The 13,758-nt window shown below is 39.9% G+C and overlaps 1 protein-coding gene across 4 annotated transcripts in view; it reads right to left on the reverse strand.

Annotated features, from left to right (window-relative positions):
- Window positions 1-309: 309 nt before the first annotated feature.
- SHLD1 (shieldin complex subunit 1) overlaps window positions 310-13,758 on the reverse strand; it is a 52,582-nt gene continuing 39,133 nt past the window's right edge. For all 4 annotated transcript variants that reach the window (XM_039329437.1, XM_039329438.1, XM_039329439.1 and 1 more), the window contains one exon: window positions 310-3,326. In XM_039329437.1, the coding sequence (XP_039185371.1) occupies window positions 2,833-3,326 (494 nt within the window). In that variant the 3' untranslated portion in view covers window positions 310-2,832. The remainder of the gene's footprint in view (window positions 3,327-13,758) is intronic.

The raw sequence follows: 13,758 nt of genomic DNA on the forward strand, positions 1-13,758 counted from the left end.
AGTCTTATCTATGAAGGAAAAGAGGCCGAGAACCTCCTGAAAAAAACACATATAATCACAGATTTTATCTTCATAAAACCATATGTGAGGTCTCTATTATTATTTTTAATGTTTGAGTAACTAATAAAAAGGTAATGTATTGCTTTGTTATCTATTTTTTAAAAAAGGAATTATGTTTTTTCAAAACAATCCCAATTGATAGACTTTACTTTTGCTTGTGTTGTTGCATATATTGTTTTGCCAGGACACTATCCAATACTTCTGAATATGAATTACTGAGAGAAGTCTCATGATTGCCTCTGTTAGTAATAGTGTAATAAATAAGTTTTTATTTATTCCTGAGTGGAAAATACAGTTCTCTCTTTAGGTACAAAGGTACACTACATTGATCCTCTACAGTATTTGAGACCAAAAGGACAAAAACCACCATTTGTGATAATCTGCACCATCTCCAGCATAATATAATGCACTCTTAATATAAGTAAATGTGAGTATAAGAAGCAATTCTGTAGTCATTTCCTATTTTGGATATTGGAAACCTAAATATATAAATAATATTTCTATATCTATTTTAAACTTATTATCTCACAAATATTTTTTACAGATTTATACATCTTGAAGAAATCTGATTTAATGTTAACTTCTCTATCTTTTTATAAACAGTAAGAGGGCCATTTATACCATTAGAATGATGGAGTTTGTTAATAAAATTGACATTAATTTTTTTTGGCAACACAATTGAAACAAATTTGGAAAAGTATTCCATTCTCTGTTAGTAAGGCCTAACAAGTGAGCCCAATGAGTATAATACCTCAGTTCTGCTACATCTTGAAAATACAAAGCATCGCTTTGTTGGAGAATAGGGGAGGGGCTGAACTGTTGAATTCAGAATTGTGAAATTGTAATGGTATCCAAATCTCCAGCAGATTGCCACTATCAAGAAGGACCTCCTCTCAGTCATTACCTATCAAGCCTGACAAGGATGATAACTTAGTTAAGAGATTTCTGGAAGAAACGGTTATCAGAGTATGTTATCCTTGACTCAAGCCCTAAACTGTAAGGGTTTGAAAGGTACTGTATAGTATCTGGGTTGCAAGAACCAGAACACCATTAGATGCCAGCAAAGAAATACCCCTCTCTCTCACACACACACACATACCAAAGTCTCTCATCTAGAAGTTGTATTCTCAAAGCTGAGGTACAGCAGCCCTAAGAAAAATGAACTATAAGTGTAAAACTCAAATAAACTCTTTGTATGAGCCAGTAAGCTGAACACCACTGTCTCTTTAAAATAGACCTCCCAGAACAAATAGAATAACACTGAAATCCAACAGCCAAAATAGCCTTCACAGGGGTATTTTATGTTGATACAAATCTATTGGCTGCTATTAAAATTGTTCAGGTAGATAGCCCCAAGATACCTCACTAAAAAAAAAAAGACATTCCTATTATGAAGGCAAAAAGGAAAGGTTTTTAAAAGGCACTTGCTTTTGCAGTCAGCTTTTCTGGGTTCTAATTTAGAGCTAATTTTATCAATAAAGTTGTGGAAAAAAGAGGGGCCAGAAAGCTATTCAGTGGAACTGTTATCAGTGGAAAAGGTGATAGTCTAAGCTTTTGGGTTCCTTTTAATGTGATGTTCTTGAATGAGGGGTCCTTTTTGCTCTCTGAGCTTTCCTGCAGACGTTTCATTACTCAAACTAGGTAACATCATCAGTGCTAGTGCCTAGTCTGCAAGAAACTCAGAGAGCATCAAGGAGCCCTCATGTCAACCCTGAGCTACAAATATTCTCCTTTACTAATATTCTTGAATGCATCAGATTCAACAAGATCTTGCGCATAAAAATACATAGAAACACCTTTCCATGGGCCATTCCCTGGATCTTACTGTACATCATGTGGTTCATCAGCGTATTTATGCTGTCTACAAAGTATGAAAAGGAAGAGGATGTACTGTATAATATCTCCAATTTATATAATGTGAACTGATGCATGCCTGAAACACAGCACTCAGTATTCGAGCAGCAAATTTTAAAACAGCAAAATCAATTATTTTCCCAGGAGCAGAAGGGAGACCTCTTTCTATGCACACATTCCAAAATATGAATTAGGTTTATTTATATTTCACAATTCTTAACTGCCCATCTCCCTTAGAGAGTAGCCCTGGGCAGTGTAGAATTTAATCAATAAAATTAAGCATTGAAAGCAGAATAATTTAAGATTCAAATTTTTTAAAAAAGCTATGTAAAACAATATTATAAAATTACAAAAGATGTAGAGTTCCAAGGTAAGGAGGTTAGCAGGTTAATCTATTTAGCACAAGGAGAGCAACCTGTCCTCTTATAGATGGTGAATTTAGACTCCTATTATTCCTAAGCAACATAGGATAAACAAAAAGGAATTCATTTAAGATCGTAATGAATTGCATCAGCAGCCCACATAGTATATTGCTGGTTTCTCCATTAAGAGAAGGCCATTCTTTGCAAAGCTTATCTATTCTCATGAATTCATTTAGAAGTACAAGCAATTATTTCTAGGCTTACGTTTTAACCTGAAAGCCTGTTAGTTTTCAAACAGAACATTTTCAAATTCAGTTCTATTTTTAGAAGAAAGAGAATTATTAATATTGGACATAATTAAGTCTGAGTCTCAAGCTTTTTTTGCCTACAGAAAACATACTCTCAAATCACTGAATAATTAAAATTTATGGCATTTTACAATTTAATCGTGCCTTCTTTATATTCTTTGTTTTGTCAAGTGGTTGTTAACAATTCATTCCCTAGCTAAAGTAATCTGATCAATTCTTAGATTTTAGAAATACGCTCAGGCCCAGCATCATTTCGGTACATTCTGTTTTAAAATAAATCGAAACACATCATCTGAGAGTCCAGGGATTGCTTTTCCTTTCTCTGAATTAGCAACGGCACTGTCGGGAGTCAAAAGGCAGAAGTGGTTGCTGGGAGGCTGAGGAAAGACTTTATTCTCCTCTCTGTTCAAAACCATTTGAGCAATTTGGAGATTCTTCACTGTAAATTTCATTCCCTCTTTGCCTGCAAGATCTGCAGCCTTAAGGGACAGACACTGTGAAGTTGATTCATATATTGGACTCCTCCCACATGGCTTCTTCTGGCACAAAGTACTGTAGAATGTGTCCAGAGATTTTCTAAGGGTGGATTCTCTTTCTCTCCTTTGCTCAGGAACCTCAGTTTCGCTCCGTTGAAGCTGTTCCGTGTTCTCGCAGCTGGTGGGCTCCCTCCTCTCGTAGAGACAAGGCCACAAAGTGATGTTGGCTTTGGCAGCTGGCCCTGGGAAAAATTGACTGATGGACTCTGTTGGGAAATAAGAAAAATCAAATTTAAAAAAGCCAATCGGGGAATCCAATCCAATGATCAGCATGTTATGCTTGTGCATGGCCCATATTCTAACCCACGATCAGACTGATAATGACAATTTTTGAAGCAGAACTCCAGTTTAAAATTCCCTTTGGACCAAGTGAGAACAAGCTATCCACTCAGCGGGCAAGAGAGCATTCATAGGCTTCATTTGTAAAGTTTAGACATCTCTGAGCTTACTAGTGCAATGAAGATGGACAGAAAGAATTTCCTAAATTGGCCAGTTCGAAGGCCTGTGGGTCAACAAGAAACTGCATGTCCCATGTGTCCTGGTAGAAAAACTGCTGCTTCACAGACCCAGAAAACAGTCCACATGAAGGTACCCAACCAGTCTATTTAGAGAGAAGGAGAAGCACACAGATGACAACAGGTGTCATATAATTCCTGAGGGTCAGTGTGTTGCCTGAGGAATGGTGTTATCTCCAGCTTCACCCTCCGTTACAGGTATTTATGAAATCGCATAAGACAAACATAAAACTCTCTGTACTGAAAAGTAAAATATCACCTAGTGCAGGGGTAGGCAACCTTGGCTCTTTTATGACTCGTGGACTTCAACTCCCAGCATTCCTGAGCCAGCCATGCTGAGGGGAAAGGAAGCCATGCTGGCTCAGGAATGCTGGGAGTTGAAGTCCATAAAAGAGCCAAGGTTGCCTACCCCTGGGCTAGTGCGTTACATTTGTCTTGTAGGCAACACGAGAGACCAAATACCCACTCAGCCTATAACTGAGAGCCAGTTTGGTCTAGTGGTTAAGGCACCAGGCTAGAAAGTGGAAGATTGTGAGTTCAAATCCTACATTAGCCATGAAAGCCAGTTGAGAGACCTTGGCCCATTCACTTTGTCTCTCAGCCCAACCTCCCCCCCCCCAAGGATTGTTGGTGTGAGGAAAATAGGAAGAGGAAGGTGTGTTGGACATGTTCGCCACCTTGAGTCATTAATAAAAAGAAAGGCATGATATAAATAAATAAATAAAAATTTCATATGAGATTCGAGTCTATGAACAATGTTTATTATGCCACTCCTTCTAGGGTCTCAACAATGTTTAGAGAGACTCTTTCTCTGTGAGGGTCTTGCACATCTGGTTTAAATTCTTTTCTGTTATCAAACAAATCATCCACCGCAAAATGAAATTTTACTCTGGATTTGCTAGGAGTCCTTTTAATACTTAAACGCTGTAGCTGAAAAGATGTGAGCTTCCCTGGGGAAATAAAAGGTTTAGAAATAGTCTTTTTTCTCTTTCTCATAATGCAGATGATTCACTTAATAAAACTCAATAACAATGTGATGTAGGAGCACTGCCAGGAGTTAGAACTTTTTATGTTTTATAAAATTGTACAGTTCGTAAAGAAAAGAACCATTGGTGAGCTATTTGATTGCATACATAATGACCATGTTCAGGTCGACTGCACTATTAGTAAACTAGCACCTCCACTGAACCAATTATGCCAGATTATATGCAACAATAACATTCAAATTATATATTACATTTAGCCATGTCTAATTTTCTCCACCAATAAATGAACTGCCTAAAGAAAACTGAAATGTTCCATTATGCACCAGAAAGGGAAAACTGTTATTTAACAATCACCCTATGACTTTGTTATCTTTCTCAAAATTGCACATATCTGTACAATGCTATTTCTCTTACAGAAAGGGAATATGGATGCCAGTATAGAGAACAGCCATCGTAGCACCAATCCAGTTAAGTAGCTCACTGCCAACATACCCTCTTGCTGCTTTGTCTGCCAATTACTTTCCTGCTGCTTAATTAACCTAAGTTTTAAAGTGATTTACATGTCTGGAGCCTCCCTCTTCTCCTATCAAAAAAACACATCTGTTACAGACATGGCTCTAACATTTCTTCTTCCTCTTCCTCCCTCTTCCTCCCTCCTCCTCCTCCTCCTCCTCCTCCTCCTCCTCCTCCTCCTCCTCCTCCTCCTCCTCCTCCTCCTCCTCCTCTTCTTCTTCTTCTTCTTCTTCTTCTTCTTCTTCTTCTTCTCCTTCTCCTCCTCCTCCTCTTCTCCTTTCTCCTTCTGGATTTTAATCATCTTGCCTGATGAAGACATTTTTGTTTTGCATCGTTACATCTTCAATTCAGCTAATAAATAACTTCTATTGATTTCCTCCCCCCCTCCTTACAGGAGTTTTTCAGGGAGCAGTGAGACAGACAGTTTTAAGATTCCACACTATGAAAGATTAACCCATCTCCCCTTCCCCATCTTTGTTCTGTAGATAATACAATGTAGGCCAATATAATCCAAAGAACAAGGGAGATGGGATGGGATAGGCACTCAGCATTTTACAGACCTATTAACTAAAGAAAAAAATTGAAACAAAATAGGAAAAGTATGCACAATGGGTATAATAACATCAGCAAAATAAACCCTGCATCAAAATATTGTTGTTTCTCAAACTTAATAACTCTAAGATGGGTGGACTTCAAGTACCAGAATTATTTAACCAGCCATGAAGTCCAACCATCTTACAGTGCCAAGCTTGAGAAACAGTTGTCTGTATGCTATGTACTGAAAAATGTACCAGAGCACATAGTGTGCACATAGCTAAAACTTTAGAAGGGCCTATTAAGCTGGTCAGAGGTGAACAAGTAAAGATAACAGAAAGCTTTTTTGTTGCGTTTTATAATCTTTGGTGGTACAGATACATAATTCATAAGTATGAAACAAAGGGCAAAGGACCTCAGATTCACATATATACTGGAAGCTCAAGAGAAAAGAGTACTGATTTTGGAAAACAAGAACTGGCAAGGACATGGCAAATCTATTCTTCTCAAATTGTCTTATGTATGTCTACCCAAATGTTGGCTGGAGTAGGATTGGGAGTGATGCACAAAACAGAAGAGGAATTTTATGCAACTTTTAAGGATTTGGAACAACGACAGGTCCTACTTAATGACCACAATTGAGCCCCAAAATTTCTGTTGCTAAACGAGATATTTGTTAAGTAATTTTGCCCCCTTTTACAACTTTTCTTGCCACAGTTATTAATTGAACCACTACAATTCTTAAGTTAGTAACATGGTTATTAAGTGACTCTGGCTTCACCATTGGCATTTCCTTGTCAGAAGATTGCAAAAGGTGATCACATGACTCCCAGGACACTGAAACTATCATAAATATCAGTCAGTTGCTCAGTATCTGAATTTTGATCATATGCTCATGGGGATGGTGCAACAATCATGTGAAAAACAGTCACAAGTCACTTCTTTCAGTGCTGTTGTAACTTTGAACAGTCATTACATGTACTGTTTCAAGTTGAGAAGTACCTGTATGTGACAGTCTACATTCAGTCATGGCTTTCTGTTTGCTGTTCAATGTCCATGCAGATGCCCAAACAAATGCTATGGGCTAGTTTTTATTTATTTATTAAATTTCTATGCCGCCCATCTCACTGATACAGTGAATTACTGCTAAGGAAAATTTTAGAATTGTTTCTCACAAGAAGCATTCGCATTGAAGACAGATGAGGTGGCTGGAAATGCTGGGTTGGCAATAATGATGGAGTCCTATATATTGGAGGAATGAGAGAAGGAGAACTAGCGGAAAGAAAATTCCCCAGTAATTAAGATGGACCTAGACCAGTAATGGCCCAAACTGCAACCCCAAACCCACTTATTTATTGCTGGGTGCCAGGTGGGCATGGCCCACTGGATGGGCGTGGCTGTGGTGGTCATGTCAGACTGGGTGGGTGTGGCCAAGGTAGGTGTGGTCACCTTGATGTAGCTCGTAGGGAGGGATGCCTATGAGGGCTGGGCAGGGTTGGGGGAGATCCAGGGCGTCTCTGGCAGATGGGGCGGTGGGCAAGAGGCTCATCCTGCGGGGTGGGGTGAGACAAGGCGAGGCAGGGCAGGGGTGCCATTGTTGCAGGGCAAGGTGAGGCAGGGGCCGGGGTGGCTGCTGCCTGACACTATCGGTCCTTGCACACAGAGGCCAGCGAGCACATGGGGGGCAATAGTATCCGTCAGCAGCCACAGCCTGCCAGCCCCTCAACCGGCACACTCTGGGGCTCTGTAGTCCGCCACCAGCAGTTCAGAGAAACCGCCTCTGAGCTGGACGGCCAGCTGACAGCTGAGGAGGCAATGCAGTGTTGTGCCTGGGAAAAGGAGAGTATGCGAGGCCAAGAGGGATGGGATGGGGGTGTGCTGGGATGCATCCGGCCATGTGGGACCTCAGCGAGTTAGTGGGTGGTTGGCTGAAGAGGGATGGTTGCCATTTCTGGCGCATGGCATGCGTGCCCACAGAGAGGGCTCTGAGTGCCACCTCTGGCACGCGTGCCATAGGTTCACCACCACTGACCTAGACAGTTCTGGCTGTTGAAAAAATTGTGATTTTAATGATAAACCTGAATTGGATCTGGCAGTATTTACACTGCTTAAAGCATGTTTGTTCCTAGGCAAATCTTGAAACATTACTGAGAAGAGCTCTTGGGCAAAAATAAATAGCGTACTTGATTTTAGGATTGGTTGTTTGAATAAAAGGACAGAAAGTCCTGAAGTGGCAGTTTGCACTGTCTATCAAATTCTGAGAATCGCAGAAAATCCTTATGATAGATACTGTACCTTTCCTCACTTGTCAGATTTCAAAACCAGATCAGGCTGGTTTTGAAAAAGTTTTCCAATCATCTCCTCTGCTTGACATTTGGTAGTATTTTAAGTCTGAGCCAGGTCACATTTTCTTTTAACAAAAATAAAGAAAACTGTAGGAAATTCCTATTACCACAGAGAAGGGCACACATTTTGTGGCTTATTTTGATTTTTCATACAGGTCGGCAACAAATAAAAAGTAGAAGTAGGAAAATGACTCCAGTCTCATTTTAAACATATCAGCAAGAGCAATTTATAGAAGCAATTAGAAAAAAATACTGTTTATTATTGACCTTGACCCTAAGATACGACTGTTGAGTATTTTTCCAGACGGTAAAGATTGCTTTTCAGATGTTTACAATCCATCTCCCAGGTCTATTAAGTAGTTGCAAGTATCAGACATTGCTAAATAGTCATCCGCTCTTTAACATCCGCCCTCAAGTCAGTTTTTTAGCTATATTAGAAGAAGCTTCCATACCATAAACGTCCACCAGACCTTGTTTTTGCTGCCTTCAGAGCCTCTTCTAAATATGGATGTCTGAAAATTGGAAATGGTGTTGAGTTTTTTTGAAATAGGAAACACACTAAAAAACTAGTGTACGGCCTGAAGCCAGGTGCATTTAGCTTTAAAACAGAAGAAACGCTACCCTCAGTCCTAAGAAAATAAAAACACCAGATCTTCCATTGGCACTTTCACCTCTCCCACTGTGGCACTTCGGTTCTCCCACGTTAAGACAGACCCTCAGCACATCCTGTGGCTCCATTATTAAAAAATGTGTTCCAAATCCTCCAAGCTTTCCATTTCAAGTGTATAGAGCAGGGGTAGGCAACCTTGGCTCTTTTATGACTTGTGGACTTCAACTCCCAGAATTCCTGAGCCAGCCATGCTGAGGGGAAAGGAAGAGGTTTCCAAGCTGAGCCATGCTGGCTCAGGAATGCTGGGAGTTGAAGTCCATGAGTCATAAAAGAGCCAAGGTTGCCTACCCCTGGTATAGAGGAGAGTTAAAAGTGACAGTATAGTAGTTTTAATTCAAAGCAAAATGAAGTATCACTTGTCTATGGAGATTCTCAGTCATCTAGGTCATAGTTATTATCCCAAAGATGCTTTTTCAAGAGGCAACTGGACTATCTTGTTTTTCTTTGGCGTTTCCCTTCTCATCCACGTAGAAGCTTCTTAGATGAGAAGCAAAACGTCTTCAAAGAAAAACAAGAAAGTCCAGTTGCCTCGTGAAAAAGCACCTTTGGGATCACCACGCCACTTGTTCTTTCTAATGAACTGAGGGTTTTTGTAAAGGCACCATTCATAATTGGGATGAGAAAGCAAATCTCAATCTGAAGTAGATAAAAGGAATTTTTCTTTGAAATCCTCATAAAAATTATATCCTAAAATAGCGTTTCCCAACCTTTCTGGCTTTGCAGACCGGCAAGGGGGGGGGGAGAGGAGAGAGGTGGTTCTGTGTGAGTGGCGGGTGTGTATGTGCACAGCTCCATTTGCACAAGCGGCAGGCACATGCGTCAGCCACTCACACAAATGGAGCTGCACATGCATGCCCGCACTCACACACCACTTCTGCAGCCCAGTTCCAAATGGGCCACGGCCTGGTACTGGGCCATGGGCTTGGGTTTGTGGACCCTTATCTTTAAAAAACCCTAAAATGAGCCTTTTCTAAAGGCACGCAAGGGGAGGATAATTCACCATCCATTTTTCATTGATCAACACCAAACTATCTTCGTGCCTCAAGATGGAAGTGCAAATTCCCATTTTCTCTCTTCCATGGTTACTGGATTATCTTTTTTTAAAAAAAATTAGACATGACTTCTAATTACATTTTGTAATTAGGCTGCTAGAATGAAAACTGGGGAAGTAGGAAGAGCCCAGAAGAGAAATCAAAACAACTTTATTAATTTATCACATTTTTAAACATCCCATCTCCTTCACAGAGGAAGGTCTGAGCATACTTTCAGAGGTTCCCTGTTTCTTAATCCTTAGGTATTCCACCACCACCATCCTAAACCACCATTTTCTATTTGATTCTGGATGTGAAACCTTGGGAGTCTCTTAAAAAACAAAGCTGAACCAAAACACTTAGTTTGGGTCTGCTTGATCATATATCAAGATTGCTTCATCAGAAAAGCCAGCTACAAAATGGCCGGCTCTTTCTTTTGCAGCTGGCTCTGGATACTGAATGCCACCATTTACCCACCAGATCTTTACATTGACAGGTTCAGCAACATGCAAAAAAGACTCTGAAGTTTTCCTTTCTGGTAAAAGTTTCAAGCCTATTGCAACAAAAAAGAAACTCTTTGCCCTTCTTGACTTCTGGAGAAAATGTTCAGTTTTGCATATAGTCCTGGAATTGTGTTGCTTAGCATATCAAAATCAACCAACATTAACTTGGTGCTCCCAGGTAGCTGGAGAAGAAAGCTTGAGTTTTATGGCTAAAGAATGTTTTTTTTTTAAGTCTCCAGTTATCAATTAGGAACTGGTAACTTTAATATTACTGTGAGACTGAGTCATGGGGGAAGAAAACAAGAAAATAAAAAGGTTCTGCAATGCATAGCATTTTTAAAAAGTTTAAAACAATGCTTAGATTAAGTTTTTAAAGAGCCAATATAACATACTGCAGTGATGGCCTGAGAATTAATTAGTGATCCAAATGGGATGCAAGCACACTGGTCAACTACAACAGAAGATGTTTTGTCTCCACTATCTTCATCTCAATTTCAGCTTTCAACTTTACTCTTTGCTGTTACAATTCAGAGTGATATGGAGGCAATTTGCGTTTTCAAATAGCATCCAGTTAGGAAATGGCATGACATTTGGAAAAGAAGTTGCATTTGATCACCTCCATTTCTTGAGACAACAGGAGAAAGCAGGGATCTTTTTGAAATCTTTTTCATGTGTCTGTGAGAAAGCTGTCTATAAGGTTCTACTCCTTCAATCAGAATCAGAATAGAGCTGGGAGGGACCTTGAAGGTCTTCTAGTCCAACCCCCTACTCAAGCAGGAGACCCTGTACAATTTGAGACAAGTGGCTGTCCAGTCTCTTCTTAAAAACGTCCAGTGAGGAGCACCCATAACTTCTAAAGGCAAGCCATTCCACTGGTTAATTGTTCTGTCAGGAAATTTCTTCTTAGTTCTAGGCTGCTTCTCTCCTTGATTAGTTTCCATCCTTTGCCTCTTGTCTTGCCTTCTGGTGCTTTGGAAAATAAGTTGACCCCCCTTTTCTTTGTAGCAGCCCCTCAAATACTAGAATATGGCTATCATGTCACTCCTAGTCCTTTTCTCTAACTAGCCATACCCACTTCCTGCAACCCTTCTTCACATACAGTAGATAGTTATATATAGATATTATATATACTGCACATAAATATATCAATATTTATTTCTAGCTATATATTTTATATAGATATTCCGATATAGATACTCAGATACAACCTTTTTCTATCTGCTCTTATGCTAAGGACATCCATGTGCTAATCATCCACTTTATCAACTTTATTTTGTAGAGGTAGTCACGTAACTCCATTGAAGAAAAAACAGCAGAGCTTTAGAGAACCCTTGAGTCTTCCTCCACCCAGTTCCCACCAGATGCAATAGGGAGAAAAACGCCATACTTCCCAGCCTGCATGCCCTCTCCCAAAAGAGCAACAGGTTGGAGAGAGCTGTCTTGAAGGCTAGCCAATTTGCAGAATGACATAACCTTTCGTGAAAAAAAAGCCATATCATCATGAAAGCTTATGACTCCAGCAACAACTGTTAAGAATTTTAAGGTGCTACAAATTGCTTTCATTTTTCCTAACAGCAAGTGATTCTTGAGGTTTCAGAGGAGCTACTTCTTCTGCCCTTTTCTCTGGTTTGCAAAAACTCTTAAGAATTGTGGCTGCCTTTTGAAGAACAATCTTGTAGCTGTTTCTCTAACACTGATGATGTTACCTAGTTAGGGTAATAAAACGTCTGCAAGAAAACAAGCAAGCTCAGAGAGCACCAAGGACTCCTGAGTTGCTTTTCAAGCCAAATCTTGTACAATTTATTGGAATGTGACAAGTAGGCCAGCATTTCATATAAACTTGAAAGCCTGTTCAAAGGAAGCCCTATGGCCTAGCCAGGGCTATTAAATACAAACAGCCTGGGAGCTGAGTCAACTTACAATGTGGCTACTAAAAGGACATCATAGCACGAACCTCCTCATGCTTTGAACTTTTTCCTATTAATTGCAGGCTTTCATCTCTTGCATTTGCATTTTGCCACTCTTTAGGAAATCTGAACCATAATAAAATAGAGCCTATATCTTTGGAGGTGGAGGCTATGTTTATGGGCACAACTCTGTAAACTTCAAGATGAAGAAGTACATAATAAGAACATAAAAGAAGAATGAGATTAATCATAGCATAGACCTCGTTGATCCAGCATCCTTGCCTCTGAAAAGGCTACAGCATGACACAATTGTATAACTTCTGCTGTTCATGTTTCCCCAGCAACAGATATTCAGAAGCATAAAGCTTCTCACATTATGGCAAATATCATATAGCCAAGATGACTAATAGTCATAGATCAACATATAAAGGCTGAAAGAAAAGATAAAATTGAATCTATCTCTTCCCCAACCCTCAGCCAGATTTTCCTGATACATGGTACAGTAAGAAAAAGATGCATCACACACTTTTTAAAAGCTTGCCCCATAATGATTTAAAAAAAAAAACAATTTTACCTTGGAAAAAAATGGAGTGGGGTGATCAGTACAACCTTTATAAATTATCTGGAATAAAGAGTATTCAGTGAGGTGGCCAAATAATTCAGGTATTGTAAGGAGTTCCAAAATTATATTTCTAAATTAAATGAATGGGCAGCCCCTTTCCCAAAATATCATGCCAAATGTAAACCATGGAGGTCAGAGAGCTCTTTGAAAACAGCTGACAATATGACAATCAAGGATCAGAAATATATAGTAAAAAGTTAAAACATGCAAATTAAGGTAAAGCATTGTGTCTGGGTAGCTGAGCACTGTCATCCTAAATTAGTTTTCCTCAAACAAATGTTCTCCATATAACTTCCATAATTTGAGGCACTTTGGCTCATGCTAGTTAGGTTTGTGGACTTTGTAAACTAAATTTGTTTGAAGGGCAATGGTTCATGGAGAAAAACAGACTAACAGACTAACTACTATTTAGAGTAATTCAGTATTCAATTGTGTAGCGGCCATCTAGATAGAGCAGTGGTGGCGAACCTATGGCACGCGTGCCAGAGGAGGCACTCAGAGCCCTCTCTGTGGGCATGTGTGCCGTCACCCCAGTACCGACTCCCCCGCAGCCCCCTCTTCACCAACATCTCCCCTGGAGGAGAGTCGCCCTGGGTACGAACCACGCAGAGCAGTACAGCCAAGCACATGGCAGCCAGGTAGCGGGGACAAGACTCTGCCCTCATGCCCCGTCACACACAGATGATGGCTCTAATGCTGGGAAAAGTGAAGGAAAGAGAAGAGGAGAACAACAAACACAAAGGTGGACAGACTCAGTTACAGTGGAGATGGGGATGCCATTGGAAGAGCTGAAGATCAGGGAGAGATCACGTATGTGATCACTAAGAGTTGACAAAGATCTGATGGTATATAATCAATCGATCAATCAATCAATCATCCTGGTTAACAGTCAACAAAAGCACTGGGAATAATTATGACCTTGGCATGCAAATCTATTTTATATCTAGGAACTTTTAATCTCTCTTCAAAAAGTGCCCTAAAAACCCTCTCTCCACCTTTTAATTAACATTTA

Source organism: Crotalus tigris, unplaced genomic scaffold (assembly GCF_016545835.1).
Source record: "Crotalus tigris isolate CLP2741 ecotype Arizona unplaced genomic scaffold, ASM1654583v1 scf7180000024397.1630199, whole genome shotgun sequence".
Classification (NCBI taxonomy): Eukaryota; Metazoa; Chordata; class Lepidosauria; order Squamata; family Viperidae; genus Crotalus; species Crotalus tigris.